At 43.3% G+C, this 16463-nt stretch overlaps 1 protein-coding gene across 1 annotated transcript in view; it reads left to right on the top strand.

Moving 5' to 3' along the window:
* The window catches only part of ralgps2 (Ral GEF with PH domain and SH3 binding motif 2), a 72991-nt gene extending 58721 nt beyond the window's left edge, over positions 1-14270 (top strand). Inside the window, exons 10-21 of the mRNA XM_073477220.1 lie at positions 3764-3901; positions 4576-4666; positions 4933-5000; positions 5079-5217; positions 5327-5478; positions 5565-5619; positions 6203-6280; positions 7237-7342; positions 8936-9028; positions 11015-11120; positions 11556-11647; positions 11735-14270. Of these exons, the coding sequence (XP_073333321.1) occupies positions 3764-3901; positions 4576-4666; positions 4933-5000; positions 5079-5217; positions 5327-5478; positions 5565-5619; positions 6203-6280; positions 7237-7342; positions 8936-9028; positions 11015-11120; positions 11556-11647; positions 11735-11764 (1148 nt within the window). The 3' untranslated portion in view covers positions 11765-14270. The remainder of the gene's footprint in view (positions 1-3763; positions 3902-4575; positions 4667-4932; positions 5001-5078; positions 5218-5326; positions 5479-5564; positions 5620-6202; positions 6281-7236; positions 7343-8935; positions 9029-11014; positions 11121-11555; positions 11648-11734) is intronic.
* Positions 14271-16463: the final 2193 nt, after the last annotated feature.

The following is a 16463-nucleotide window of genomic DNA, read 5'->3' as shown; positions in this document are numbered from 1 at the left end:
GCCTTCACAGATGTGGCTTTGTAGCAAAACAGAATATTTTCCACAGATCCCAACACCAGACCCTGACATAAGTGAAACCATTTGAAGATAATTGTTAGTTGGTGATATGGAAGTGCACCAGATTGATGTTGTTAGCGTTCAAAGCTTTTGCTATCATGGCAAGGTATTGACTGAAGTGTTTTCTGTCCACAGGGTGTATTTGATAGAGGATGTGGTTAGCGTTGAATTACATTGTATCGTCTCTATCCCCCCCCCTTTACACGGCAGACTTGTAGTCTCTTACAGTCAACTTTTTCAAGAACTACAATGTACTTTCTGTGCATCTCTTAACGCTCATATGTAATGGGGAAAAGCTTGTCACCACCTCGTTTGGTGTAATGTTATTGATCTAATCCCCGATTTCACCAGGTTAAGTTGTGCGCCATCCCTGCACTAACCCCCCCACCCCCCAGTTCGTGGCCTAGGCTCAGATGGTGCTGTATTAGGAAACCAAAAGCCAAGAAAAAATAAACAAGCCTGGCTCCACAGCTCAAATCTCTCCATCTGATCAGATCAGCCTCCCCCAAGTGTTTAGCAGGAATGCCCTACTTTTCTTTCTCTTAACTTTCTCTTAGCTTTCTGTTTCTTAAATTTTAGATAAGGCCTAACAGTTGGAAGTGTTAAATCTAAAAAAAATAAATAAAAAAAAATAAAAACATTGAAAGTTTTTCATTATTTGTTTTTCTTTATATTCCATTAAAGAGGCACCATGTAGATTTGGAGAAGAACCTCAGAATAAACTGTGTCACAACTGACAACAACTGTCAACAGCTTGAATAAACAAGCTGTTCTCTGAGGGAAATAAGGTCCCCAGAACACTGATTGAAGCTCGAAAGGTGGCAGGGTCCGCCAAATATAAACAAAGTAAAACAGTATGGAATTGTGTTGTCCTTTAAGGTCAGTTTGTTTATTCAGTTTATTCGGTCATACAAACAAAGAGTTTGTTTATTTAGTTTGTTTAGGCATCAAAAAATCAGTCAAAGAAGATCTTTCTCTTCTAATTCAAATTTCTTCCCCAAAACTACACAGTGCACCTTTAAAACATACCCTCCATACTATGGAAATGCCAATTCACTAAACTTGACTCTGTCCCTGCCTACACAAATGACATCCTACACACTCTTTACACCCCTCACATGGTCTCCTGTACAGTAGGTGTTGAATGTACACACATGATACAGCTCTCAGCATGCTGTACATCCCAGGCCTCAGACTCCGGAGGAAAGCCAAAGAAGCGTTGCTAAATGTTTCTGTCTGCAGCCGGAGCCTCCAGTCACGAAACGTCCTAACCTCTCCAACCTCTCAGCCAGAGCCCTCACAGCTGCTCTGACACACACACACTCATGCATACACCTACAAACCCACGCACACACTGTCATGCCGGCACTCCAAAAACGAAACTTAGAAGCAGAATGAACTCTAAATGACTTTTACCTTTTTTGTTACCAGCAGTGGGGGTGTGTTTCCTGCAGTTATAGTTTCACGTGTGTGCTGTGTTTTGTCTTCACCGAGCTGCAGTGATCAGGACTCATCTCTGTCTCTCTTTGTCCCAGTCTTCTGAGGTGCTCCCCTCCACTCACTCCTTCTGTCCTGCAGCTGGAAATCACAATATAAGCGCCTTTATTTCTGCCAAGGCCCTACTTCCCCAAAGATGTGCTCCTCCCTGTAGACTCAGCTGTCCTGGGGCTCGGGCTGGGGCATGGTTCAATAGCCGGCCGCTTGAACACACTGAGCTCTGACGACTGATGCCTTTAGTTTTTCACAAAGGATGGGGGAGACTTGAAAAGAGGGAGGAGGAAGAGAGGGGAGGAGAAGGGGGATGAGGGTGTGGGAGTTTGATTTTTTTTTTCCTTCTCTCTGTTTTTTTTGGAGTGGCCCAGCCTACCTCTGATGTCACTCTAATGGGAGAAAAAAAGACAGAAAAAGAGAATAACAGAGCTGCCTCATTAAGTTTCCCATCCTCAACAATGACCCTCATGGTTCTTGTGTGGAAGAAGTGGGAGGAAACATGACCCGTTTGAATCCAGACGCGCTTTTGATGAGTCTGGGGCGCACACATGAGCTGCTTTGACCCCTTCTTCTTTGATTACAACTCACAATTCCCCTCCCCTTCTGCCTTCTCCTTTAGCTGGAGGAAGAGCTGATTGTAATGCTGCTGAGGTTTCAGAGCTGCTTCCTGTAGAGCTTATGCTGAGAGAGCAGGAGAAAAAAGGAAGGCGGATAAAAATGATTTGTTACTGCAGAATATCCCTCAGGTGTAGTCTGCTCTTTGCATGCTCCTTATCACTGCTTACTTTATTGTGTTTAGGTGTGCCGGATGTGGACAGATATGTTTTTGTTTTCGTTTGTGCTGAAATATTTGAAAGATCTTGTAACTAACTGGCAGAATAGAGCAGATAGCAGATGAGCATTCCTTTATGCTTTGTGACCACATGTCTTCCCTCCAACCTTCAGGTTTCAAACTTGATCCTCTTTTGCCACATGTAAACACGCACAAAGCGCCTGTGTACCCTAACCACAGGTCCTCAGAGCACGCATCTGTCTGTGGGTGTTCCAGGCAGTATGGATTTGTGCATGACTAACTGCTGTTATCCCTGACAAGCTCTCAGAAGACCAGCTACAGCGGTTAAGCCTTCAGGATCCCTCTCTTCCTCCTCTTCTCCCCATCTCTCATTTTCCCCCTCTTACAGCTGCGTCTCCGAACGCTTGTGAACTGTATCGTCTCTCTCTCTCTCTCTCTCTCTGTGATTCTTATCAGATGGGGTTGTGTTTGTGTGTTTGTATGGTATCGTGAAGACAAGGGTTTGGCCCTTTTATCTACTGGCGCTAATCCTGCAGTTCTGTTGTCTCGGCTTATTTGTGCATCTGTGTTTAGACTTTGCTGTAAATGTGTGTGTATGTGCACACATCTGTGAGTTTAACGCCGTTTTCCAAGGCAGGGGAAGGGGGAGTGTCAAGTTGTCTACTGTGTGATAACTTTTCTTACATCTGTACTCCATCTCGATGCTGGCGTGTGAAAGAAGAAAGAAGGAAAAAATAAGAAACACTGAGCAAGAAAGGGGGACATAGAGGAGAAAAGAGGAGAGTGTAAGGACAGGCGCATCATTAGTCCGATTCTGGTAATCTCCATTTTCAGAATGGTGGGAAGCTGCTCCCGCATTTGTCTCTTAATGTTAATATTTATGTAATGAGATACTAAGATCCTCATCTCTGCTCCAAGTCTGCCAAAAAGACGCAATGAGAGCGGGAGCAGGGAGGGGAGAGAGATGGCCTCGAGCTGGAAAGGCTGAAGAGAAGATCAGTCATCCAACCAAGGAACTTATTTAGATCCATGAGGGAAAAAGTCCATTTGAAACATGTGCAAAGTATATGCAGAAAGTTTGTGCAGGGATCTTATTCCTGACAAGCAGTTTGTGATTACCAGCTGGTCTTCACACCAATCAATCCACAGCTGCATGGCACTTACGTCATGCATCCAAGCAAATCTGGCTGTATTAAGACATCCAGCCTTGTCTGTGTGTCTCCGTGTTTGCTTTCTAATAAGAGGGAAGGAAAATCTTCATGTTCTCCAGTGGTGTTTAATGCAACACCATCAACAGATGTCCTCGTTTGGCTCGCACCGGGGCCCTCAAGGCTGAGAGAGCAGGGTTGTGCGTTTCTCCTGGTTTGATGTAACATGTTTCATCTTTTCTTTTTTTTTTGTCCGTCTGCTTTTTTACTTCAGGGATGTACCTGTACGATCTAACGTATATAGACTCGGCCTACCCCTCCACGGGCAGCATACTCGAGAACGAACAGAGATCAAACCTGATGAACAACATTCTCAGAATCATATCGGACCTGCAGAGATCCTGTACCTACGGTGAGCTCAGACACACACAGCTACACAAACTCATGGGATGGCAGTGTGGCATAGGTGTGTGTTTTTGTGAAATCTGAATATATTGAATTAAAAAGACTTGGGAATAGTTTACTCCATCTGCATTTAGCATCAGTCAACAAAACTAAGGTTTTATAGGATATTTCATACGTTTCAAAGTGGCAATCTCAAAAGATTTTCATTTCAATAAATGTCTGTTAAAGCTGCTTTAAGCGTTGTTGTCGTTTCAGCTAACTTCCTGTCCATTTTGCAGTTAGCAATCCCGTCCATCCTCTTTGTGTCACCACAAGAACATGGAGCGGTAATCGTCAAACACGAGCAGATAGGACCTCCTCTTTCTGGAGTTCTCTGTCCTGATTGAATGTCGGCAGGGATAGCAGAAAATTTCTTTGCTCTTTTACTGCATGAGAAGGATGATGAGAGAAATGTGTTACTGAGTAAACACTCTGTAACAGTGAATACTGTTGGAATATAGAGCTATTTAACTGGCAGAGTTTTGGAGAGATCAAATATTTTTCTCCATGAACTCTTACCTAGTAGCACTCAGGCTACTGCTTTGTCACTGACCTGAGCTTGTGAAGTTTGAAGTAAATGTTTTAGATCACATGAAGGCGTACATTTTTGCTAATGTTTGTTATTATCTTTCTCTTTTCCAGATATACCAGTGTTGCCTCATGTACAGAAGTATCTCAACTCAGTCAGGTATATCGAGGAGCTGCAGAAGTTTGTGGAGGACGACAATTACAAGTAAGAAACAAACCTCAAAGAACAACAGCTGTTGCCCAACTCACCCAGATTTGGCCTCATCATTTCTGATTTAGTCACAGGAGCAATTTCCTGCCTGGAAGATCAAAATATGTATTTTTATCCTGTTTCTAATTTTATAGTTTGCTGTCAGGCACTGCGTTCATCCGTGTTTCCCGAAGAATCTTCCATCCGCATAATTATTTGTGTAATGAGTGAATCCACAGAGAATGAATTCAAGCTGGTGGTTGAATGTTTTTTGTATTTAGGTTGTCACAGAAGATCGAGCCAGGCACCAGCACACCACGAGCAAACGCCTCCAAAGAGGATCTCGTCGGTAAGTTGGGTGTTAAATGTAGAATTATTATTACCTACCTGCTTGATAAATCTGACCTTACTCTTATTTTATCCACAGGCCAGGAAGCGTCAGCATCTCCTCTCTGTGGTCGTAAATGTACGATAGCAGCTGAAGGAACCAAAGTCCCGGCCACACCGCCCTCGCCCAGGAACCTGCTGCCATACGGACACAGGAAGTGCCACAGCCTGGGCTACAAGTCAGTTTTTCTGCATGTTGATGAAGATGATGATGACCTTTTTATATATACCTTTTTTGTCATTCAAAGTCTTTCTTTTTCCTTCTCTCTTCGATCTGTGTCCACGTAGTTTTATCCATAAGATGAATACCGTGGAGTTTAAAAGTGCGACGTTCCCCAATGCCGGTTCTCGCCATCTGTTGGACGACAGTGTGATGGAGAGCCACAGTCCCACCCGAGGACAAGCGGAGAGTTCAACTCTGTCCAGCGGTATTTCACTTGGTAAGACTCGCACATGTTTGGCACACTGTTTGTTCCGTCAAAGACATGTTGTGTATTTTCTAGTGACGGTTTGTGTTTGTGTACAGGGAGCAGCGAGGGTTCTGAGCTCAGCGAGGAGGTGTCTTGGCCAGCATTTGAGAGGTAAGGCTAATATGTCCGTGTCTGCGCTGCCTTTTCATCACATCCACATGTAAGATCATAAAAAATCCCTCCATCCCAGATGTGATTGTATAATTTTCAAAGCTCTGGCCTCGAGACACAGCTATGCGAAATGATCTGCCATTAGAAACTCAAACAAAAGACGCCATGCCCAGCCTTGCTTTTTTAGCCTCGCAGCCGGGGCTCCGTCACGCCTCATCCCTCCACCGCTGCTCTCAGACGCTTCTGCTTCTCTTGCAGCCTAACATGTATTAAGTGCTTAACATTTAAATCCCCTAACCAGCAGTCCCACTGTGCCAACAAGTGTCCACACTCACTAGTTTCTGAAATAAACAGCTCAAGATTCTTCTGCTTCTTCTTTCCAAAACACCATTTCTTTAAGCTATTGAATGACCCTGTAAGCACTCATTCATCAGTAACTCCTCTAACCAAATGACAGCTCCTTCATCCAGCCCTAACCCATGCAATCTGAAGGGAAAAACAACACACACAATAAACACCCACATACAGCCTTAACAGTGTCCCCGTGCCCCTATCCTATCCTGTCTTATTCCATTCTGAACAGGACTCGCTTCTATCACTCTCTGGGCCCAGTGACCCGCGTGGCCCGCATCCCCTACAGAGGAGTCCTGAGGCCCAGCAGGTACACGCGTCCCGAAACCTGACCTCAACCAAAACCTCTCTTATCCTCACTTCACGCCCCCTCAGACCCTACCAGGGCCAGGGGCCGCTGTGTGCTGGTGCTTAGTGTGTGTGCGTAGTGCTGGGGTAATGCTGTGGTGGGGAACAGGTGTGTGTGTGTTGGTGAAATCAGGTGAAGGGCAAAGAATCGATTTGGGGTCATGATTCTTCATCTAATCTACCTTTCTTAATTTTCTTGCATGCCTCTCACACACACACACACACACACACACACACACACACACACACACACACACACTCACACTCACACTCACACTCACACACACACAGAGCTCATAGTCAACCTGGACTTCTTCTTGTGATGACTTTCCACGATATTTCAAAGCTTGGAGATTAAAATGAGTTTCCAAAGTCCCACTCAGCTCCATGTGTTACTGGAAAGAAACTGTTACATCCTCATTCCTGAGTTAGAGAGGAACAGACTCTTCAGGATTATTAAAGCCAATTCTCATGGACGTTGCATATTAAGCGTCCCTTGCGGTCAGGGATGGGTTTCTCCCTCTCTCTCTCTCTCGCTCTCTCTCTCTCTCACTCTCTCTCTTTCCACCAGGCTTCACTGGGCTCCTGCTCTGGGCTTCCTGCTCTGATCCTCCAGACAGACACAATCTGCACACCACCTTGTCTGCCTCTGCTCCTCTCTCTGCAGATACCAGTGTTAAGATTTATATCTGTGAAATTCACTTCAGTGAAAACAAGACGGAAATAGATGTAGTTTTAAACGAAAAAGCGCTTTCATGTAGCAGAGTTTATGGTGGCTTTGCAGATCGCGTCTGCCTTTTTTATTACTAGTTCATCTCTGATTTAATCTGGTGTGTGTGCGCGCATGAGAACATGCATGTTTTCCTGTGTGTATGTTTGTGTATATAGCTTGTAATGTTTGTCTCTGTCCTGTTGTAGCTCAGCGGAGTCAGAGGAGCTCGCAGTTCACTTGTATCCCGGAGCGGTCACAGTGCAGGGGGTGTTGAGACGGAAGACCGTGCTCAAGGAGGGCAAGAAACCAACAGTGAGAATACACACACATGTACACACACACACACACACATTCAAAAAAAAGTTGGGACGCCTTGTAAGACGTAAATAAAACAGAATGCAATCATATGTAAACAAACTGTGTTTAGCAACAGCAGTTTGACAAAGTTTTCCTGAGCCCATGTACTGCAGGAATATCCTTCACGTGTTTCACTGTTGCGTTAACTAAAATCAATGACTTTATGAGGGCAAAACATTATAAAATAATGTCTTTGTACTGTTCTCAATCAAGTCTATTTCAAAAAGGATTAGCAAATGATCACATTCTGTTATTAATGTTTTACACAGCATCTTTTGATCTCAAGATGGTGCCCACCATGGCAGACGTCTTTGCTAGCTCCGCTCTTGAACGCAGAGTTTTTGTTTGTATTTTCATGTACTTACCACTTTATACATCTTATACATCTGTGTATATTTTTTATCTCCGTATTCCTGTTTTTTCTTGTATTTTTGTACTTTTTGATATTTTAAAGGTGCACACCAACACTCCCCCATTGCTATGAGATCGCAATCTGGACCCCTAGCTGCACTGCTAATGAACTAAATAGCTAATGGCAGCTACAGTCAGCAGCAGTTTGCGGTTACTCTGGCGATGTGCTGCACCTTTAACCTTTAACTTTATAACTTGTGTTTCATTGTAAAACAGCATTCTGAGTGGAAAGCAAAGGAAGAATTTCATTGTACAGGGAAACTTGTTTCTTTCACTGTGCGTATGGCAATAAATGCTATGACTTTGACTGACTTGATTAATGTTTTTGGGCTCAGGCTTGTACACGTGCATGTGTCCATGTGCTATTCATACACATACTGTATACCTACCTACAGCTATACAGGAGCAGATGGGCAATAAATGCTGTCTGCAGAGCGCAAAATAGGACCTCAGAGACTCTTTAACCTGCAGAACATCTTTGTTTCTGCCTGTTCCTTACACTTACTGTAATTCTCATCCTCTCTGACCGGGCTTGCATTTTTTCCCCCCCGCTTTTGTTTGCCTTGGGCCTCTTTAGGCCTTTTTATATTTGAACTGAGATTATCCTATGCCGTTCTGACTGGAAACAAATCTGAACCTCTGTGTGCAGTTGAAACAACTTCAAACTGTCACAGGTCGTGTTGGTGATTTACGAACTCCTTTGATGATGTAACAAGGTCTAAAAAAAATATTTTCCTGATCTGGCACTGTAGTCAGGTCAAATCTCTTCACACCAGGAGTATTAATTGGCAGGTTAGGGTTAGTCCCTTTTTTTTCTTTCAGATGCTTTTCCCTCATCTCGTAACTCTCTTTATTTTCCTTGTGTTAGTCTTAAAATCCTTTAGTGTTTATGGAACAAGATGCTAATTATGAACAGTTGTTCTCCATTAATCCAGCCAGGTTTCCCAAACCATTACAGTCTCTCCTGTGATTCATCTTCGTCTCTTACTCTCTGATCGTGTCTCTTTATCTGTCCCAGTCAAGGGTTTGTGACTCACACAAACATCCCGTGGAGATCTGATAGCACATGAGTGTCGTACTGTTGCATTTCATTGACTCAATCAAGCTGACAATCGGATATCACTGTTGTTCCTCCAGGTGGCGTCATGGACCAAATACTGGGTTGCTCTTTGCGGAGCCCAGCTCTACTATTACCCTGCCAAGTCCCTGAAGGCCACTGAGAGAAAACATGTAAGTTATACAAACACACACACACTGTGGCTGCAACTAACAGTCATTTTCGTTGTTGATAAATCTGTCATTATTTTCTCAATCGATGAGTTGTTTGGTCTATAAAAAACAAAGAAACCAGAAAAAAACACACATTTAAGAGGCTGGAATCGATTATCAGAATAGTTTGCGATTAATTTAATAGCTGACACCTAACTGATGATGAAGTGTTGCAGTTTTTAGACACACTGACCCTCCACGTCATCTGTTAACAGTCTGCATTTTTACAGGGGATGATAGAACCTTTGGAGATTTTACTATGTTTGTTTGTTTAGGCAGATGACGACAATAACAGACAGCACATTACTTAACACCTGAGAGTCTCAGAACTCTTCCACGTGAACTGCAGTTGTGAGAATAAATGCACCAAGTGACCCAAAAAACACACTCAGTTTTCCAAGTAGACGACACATGATAGTGATTACTTACTCACTCTTACAGTCTGGCCTCATTGAACATGTAACCTTTGCAGACTGTTTGTGGCGCTGATGTGCAGCGGAATATATTTGTTTACTGGCTACACCTGCAGCGCACAGATGTGTAGGGCTGTGCGAGTCACAGGCAAACCAAGACAGTGAGCATTCATTTTTGGGATTGTGTCTTCAGTTTTAACACAGCGCTGTGAAACTTGGATATGTTAACATCTACAGGTGACAGTAAGCCAGTTGAAGTTACTAAGCAACCACCAGCTACTTGTTAAAGGGAAATTCCAGCAATTGTACACATTAAAGTGTGTATACAGGTCTTGGGGAGTCTGATAAATTACCTCCAATGATGTTACTCAGTGGCTAAGTTGCATAATGGGTAATGTAGGCACCGGGTTTTGAAAAGGAAGAAGAATGTGTGGAATGATAAAGGTGATATCTGGTTCTACTGTATTGATTTTGATAATTTGTTTCTAAACTATCCCTAATTAATCCAACAGTGTTACAGAAGTAGAATGCCAAACCAGTGGACTGCTTTTCAAAACCTTGCGCCCACATTACCCACAATGCAATTTAGCCACTGAGTGACATCACTGGAGGCAATTTATCAGATTACATGCAGCTTCCTCTGGAGCCACAAAGGGCTTGATACTACTTTTTCACATATGCAGTAGTACTCCCCAAGACCTGTAAACACACTTCACTGTGTAAAATTGGTGGAGTTACCCTTTAAATGCTGACAGGGGGATCAAGACCCCGAAGTGGAAGCCATCTAGAGTCATTTCCTTTAGACAGGTAGTTTAATTTAACAAAATATTGACATTTTATAACCAATTTCTGGATAGAAGGGCGGCGCGCACCTCATGTAAATAATATAAATAGAAGAATGAGAGTTGATCTTGGTGGCACATAAGCACCACTGCTCACATATGGTGTAGCGAGTCTCATTGATTACAGTGGAAGCAGAAGTTGCAGCAGCTGCTCTGCAAACTGTCTGCATACATTGTGTGTTCAATAAAGGCAGCCTGCGAAAAAGTTTAATTACAGAATGAACTCAGGGCGAAACACTTCTGATTCTTCTTCATGTGTTTTTAACTTGGTATGCACAGCAGAAGGGAAATGTTAAACATTTGTCCTGTGTGTGTGTGTGTGTGTGTGTGAGTGTGAGTGTGTGTGTGTGTGTGTGTATGTGTGCAAGTTTGATGGGAACATTAACTGAAACTTCAGGAGCTCAGAGGAGAGTGTGGGTAAGGGTAAGACTTGAGATGTGTGTGTGCGTGCGTGGAGGGGACTGTGGGTGTACAGACAGATGGTAGCACTCATTGAATAATGGGACCGATGACATCACTGCAGTCCTGTGTGTCACTCACAGGGTAATTAGAACCTTGTGGAGAGCACATGTAGGCTCACAGGCAAGCTCCAGAGGACACACATACAAAACTTGTGTTAAAAGATGCATCAGACACAACAAAGTCATCGTGAGAAAGAAAATACACTCTGTTTCCATTTGTCCTCTGTCCAGTTCAAGTCGACGTCCAGTAAGAGCGTGTGTGTGGTGGGTCTCATGGCCATGATGGCTGACGATCCTGAGCATCCTGATGTCTTCTTGCTGACTGACTCAGAGCATGGTGAGAAGCATGCATGCGCGCACACATACACACACACACACACACACACACACACACACACACACACACACACACACACACACACACACACACACACAAAAGGAAAAACAAAACGGAAATGAGTAGCGAGCAAACAGTCAGCTCATTGAAAACGGATGCAGTAAAAATATGAACCATGTCACTGGAGTTTGGTTTGAATGGTGACATCACCTGTGCACATTTTCACATGCATACACACACACACACACACACACACACACACACACACACACACACACACACACACACACCTCTGTCCTGAACTTTTCCACTGTGACTTTATTTAACTGTGTGGGGCCAAAGTCAAGTGAGGCTTCAGCCATCTTTCCAGAGTGTTGAGAAAGCAGGTGGGATCAAGAGACTTGGCATCTCACGCTGTTTGTCTCCGTTGCCTAGGTAACACCTACAAGTACCAGGCAGGGAACAGGATGAACGCTCTGCTCTGGTTCAAACATCTGAGTGCTGCCTGTCAGAGCAATAGGCAACAGGTACGGAGCTGCATGAACATTCAACACACTTTGACACACACTGTTGACTGATCTGTTACATTTCATACACCTGGCCTCTGTTTGCAGGTGCCAGCCAATCTGATGTCATTCGAGTGAGCGATGCTGAGGAGTGAGCAACGGCGAGAGGGATGAGGAACCAGAAGGAGGAGGAGGAGGAGGAGGAGGAGGATGAGGAGGAGTGTTGACTCAGTAGTGGGAGCTTACACTGCCATGAGCCCTGATTCTAGCCCCGGCCTCACTGCAGCCTCACCTGCCACCACTGCCTTAACCAGAGTACCGTGTGTGTGTGTGTCTGTGTGTGTCTGTGTGTGTGTGCGTGCGCGCGCGTGTCTGTGTGTGTGCACACGCATTTGTGTGTGTGTGTGTGTGAGTGTGAATGGAGGTGACTGTTTTTGGATGTACTGACTACTGATCAAGGACCTGCACCACTGCTCTTGTCTCCCATTTGCTCTGTGTCTTGTTTATTTGACTGTTCAGCACTTCAGCGGAGTCATTCGACTTCTCCTCTCCTCTCTCACCAGACGGACATAAATAACCTCTCCTCTTGTCCTCTTGTCTTTTACTAAGGGGGTTAACTACTTTTTATTTGTGTCCCCGCCACGCTTGAATGCAAGATTCCCTTTTTTTTTAATCGGCCGGACACACAATCGCAGCGAGCACACTCACATCGGACTAACCCATCAGACTTTCAAGGGTTTGAAAATACTTTTTTTTCTTTTTTTACACTTTAAATTGTTGGTCTCTTCACTCACGTGAATTGATTTGGAGTTACAGGATTATTTCTTGAGCCACGCACTCACTTTCTCGCACACAGACAGGCCTGGTTCGATCGCATCGTAAGGGCTCTGATTCGCAATCGATTCCAGCAGAAACAATTCCCACACTTCCTGAATGTGTCCAGTTTTTATTACAGAACTTAGCCGCCCCCTTTTCTTGTCATATACTCGCTAAGTGTTCTGTACGTATGCGTGTGTGTTTGTATAACTGCATTGGGTGAGGAAGGGTGGGGGTTGCTTAAATGACAGGAATCTTGTCTGTGTTCCACATACAGTAAGGTACGATAATCCCAGAATCTAAGCTAAGATGTGTTCACGGTTGGGTAGGCAAGACGAGTTAATCCTTTTACAAACCTGTATTTTCCTCCAGTGTTGTCTGCTCTCAGAAAAAGCGACGCTCGGTTCACCAGACTCACACACACAAACACTACAGAACTGAAACCGTGAAAGAGTCCAAGAGAGAGCAAATAGAAACTCATAACACATGATTTTATCTCCTCTTCTTCTTGTTGCTGAATATGGTTAGAGCCTCTGGTCTGGAGCGGACATTCGAAGCTACCTGGAGCCATACAGAATCTATTTTAAATCTTGTTTGTTTGTATTGTTTTGTGTTGTTACATTTCTTTTTTTTTTTTTTTGGGAGGGATGGTGCAGTTCACAGTATTACCATGTAGTAGATGATTGCACGTCAATGTAGATTTGTCTGTTACAACTGAATGTTACTTTTTTTTGTGTTTTTCCTCCTTTTTTGGAGCAATTATTTTGAATATTTTATGTACATGTGAATTTTATTTTTTTCTATTTCTTTTTTTTTTTTTTTTTTGCCCCTCATTCTATTAATCAGCTTAATCTTAGGCCCTCACTATGTTGCATCTGATTTGGAATAGCAGAAGCACCTTGGTTATAATTAGTGCCAAGTGATGAAATGTCACTGTTTTTTCTTTGGGTTGACGAAACGTTAGGACGGATAGGGCTGCAGTGGAATCAGATGTCAGTGTGCATCACAGATGTTTCGGGGTGCCACAAAACGACTTTGAGTGTTTGTTTTCGTTGGGAGCAAAGTGCATCCAAATGAACAAACAAGATCAGGATGATGTTAAGTTTTCACCCAGTACTATTCATCGATCTAATCTTTTTAAAATATTTGTTTACATTGTATGTTTACACAATCTTTTGCCCAAAATCACAATCAATCCTCCACATGTACATGATAACACTTAGGAAATGTATTACAGCATGTAGAAACAATTGTCCCACCTGTTGATGGGGTATGTTAAGTTCGGAGTTAGTTGTTTTAAATGGTTGGTGGGATGGAAAGGTGAACATATCCAGACTCACTGCTTCAGTCAACCCCCTTCTCCAGGCTAATATCCAGCCCGTAAGGTCACACTCCTGCATTCAAACTGTCCTCAGCACAATATACAAGACAACAGTTCAGCTTTTAAAGGGTAACTCCACCAATTTTACACATTAAAGTGTGTTTATAGCTCTTCGGAAGTACTACTGCATATGTGAAAAAGAAGTATAAAGCCTTTTGTGGCTCCAGAGGAAGCTGCATGTAATCTGATTAACTGCCTCCAGTGATGTCACTCAGTGGCTAAGTTGCATTGTGGGTAATGAAAGCACCAGGTTTTGAAAAGGAAGAATGAGTGGAATAAAAAAGGTGACATTTCTGGTTCTGTTGTATTGATTTTGATCATTTACTTTTAAACTCTTCCTAAGAAGCCCAACAGTGTTATATGAGTGTAATGCTCAACCAGTGGACTTCTTTTCAAAACCTTGAGCCTACATTACCCACAATGCAACTTAGCTGCTGAGTGACATAACTAGAGGCGATTTATCAGATAACATGCAGCTTCCTCTGGAGCCGCAAAAGGCTTTATAATACTTTTTTCATATATGCAGTAGTACTCCTCAAGACCTGTAAACACACTTCAATGTGTGAAATTGGTCGACCTAGCCCTTAAGGTCCAACAATCAGAGTTCAGTGCCCATAAAAAGATGTCAAGTCCTTTTATATATGAACTGAAGGAGAGATGGTAGTGGGTGAACCTGTGGAAGAATGAATGAGGAAGCCAAAGACGGGCATATGGTAATGCGGCAGTTACTCAAAGTACGTGTGAGCATTTGTGTGCCTGTGCATACTTCTCTATTTTTATAAAAAAAAACAAAAAAAACAACACACATTGTAAATGAAGCCAGACAGGCAGTCAGTAGAGGCTGAGGTGACCGCCAGCTGATGCCACAACTCCAAGCTGGCTTGTGTTTCTAATAGAAGTGTGAAGAAAAGGAGGACTCGGGAAAACTACACTCATCTGTGTCCACTTGTGGCCTGTGAAAGAGCTTTTATGCTGCATTATGGAGCAAGAGAGTGTTTGAAGTGACAAAATCCCAGAGCCGAGGCACTGCAGAGGCCAAATCTGATTGGTCGGCCCGGGGACAAAGAGGGTCTGTGAATGAAATAAGTGAAATGGGTGAGAAAGAGTTTGGGTTTTTTGGGGGGAGGGTTTACAGACTGTTTACCTGCAGTACGTCTACAGACGGTGATCGGTTTATCGCTTCACTTACGAACTCAGATGAGCTGAACTTGCTGTCATTTGCAGTATACTGACAAATTGGCGTAGAGAAGCAAAAAAAATAAGTGTAAACAGAAGTAGATGAGATGTAAACAATCCCAATGTAGACGGTCAGCATCCCCTTCTCACTTCCACTCTTTCTACTTGCTTTATCTGGTGTTAATGAAGAACGGTGAACGAAAAAGACAAATGAACCTGAGGTGGATTCCTGAGTTTTAAACCTAACCTTACTTGGGAGGTTTATTTGGGTCTGGGTTAAACAGTTCTTTTCCCTGGAGAGAAACCCAGATCATGTTGAGCGCTTTGTGTGAGGTTTTCCTCACTGTAACCTGAGTTTACATGATTTTCTTTTTTTTACTATCATTTCTGTACAGTATATGGTCAAAATAACGGAAACACATGTTTAATTTCAGCCGACTCATTTCTTGGATTTCATGTCCAAACATAATAACCCCATGATCATCTTTATTGGAACGAGAGTGGAAAAAATTCAGATGTCGGGCGCACCTCGTTTAACATAATTTTCGGTTATTACAAAGATGCCATGCTTGAAAATTCCTCTTTCTGTGGTGAATGCCCACATTGTCTCCTTTAAATTGACCATACTGTCTACAAATGCACAATTTGCCCTGTATTAACTGTGTTTGAGTGAATCTGCTTTGTGAGTTAATTCTGTGTAACGGTCATGATAGTTGAGATGAAGGGTTCAGCCGGAGGAAGGGTGTGATTATACAACTGGTTTGGTGGAGGATCAATGTGAATCTGTGCCTCCCGTGCGCGGGACAGGCATCATTCACTGTTTACCAAGGACTTCAACAAAAATCTTCGATCAAGTATCTGAAGGTGACTGAGGGTGATGTGTAAATGACCTTCGACCCTCACCCTTTACCTGACTCTGTGTGTGTCTGTCTCTGCCCGTGTCATGACTGTGGCGAGCGCTGTGACCTCACGGCTGAGTGATGCGCTGCCTGGTGTGAAGACTGAGAACCAATAAACACTCTGCCCTTTTTTACTCCACACATCTGTCTCACGCTCATTGTTCTGCTGAAGATTGTCCGACTGTCTTGTGGGTGTAGATATGAGTGGGAGGCTGTGAAGCCTGTGTGACTTGTTGTATTTTTCAGTTGGCTCAGTGTTGCATACAATCAGTCCCAGCCTCTTTCAAGCTGCTGTTTAAGTTGATGCAGAGACTGAGAGCTACTGTAAGCGTGAGGAAAGTGTTGCCCTTGGAGTCGGCTTATTTTCTTTATCATTATTGACCCTTTTTCCCCTAAATATTGCCCAAAAATTTAGATTCTTCAATCAGCTAACTTAATAACACGCAGCAAATTACATTAACCGCAGTTTCTGGAATTGACGGGGCTTATTTTGTCAGTCAATAATTTATCCTGATGAAACATTACTTCACGAAGCTGTGGTTACATTCTCATCCATCACAGCACG

The sequence above is a fragment of the Pagrus major genome, chromosome 11 (genome assembly GCF_040436345.1).
Source record: "Pagrus major chromosome 11, Pma_NU_1.0".
Taxonomy (NCBI): Eukaryota; Metazoa; Chordata; class Actinopteri; order Spariformes; family Sparidae; genus Pagrus; species Pagrus major.
The sequence above is the reverse complement of the archived record's forward strand: the minus strand, read 5'-3'. Positions and strand labels throughout refer to the sequence as shown.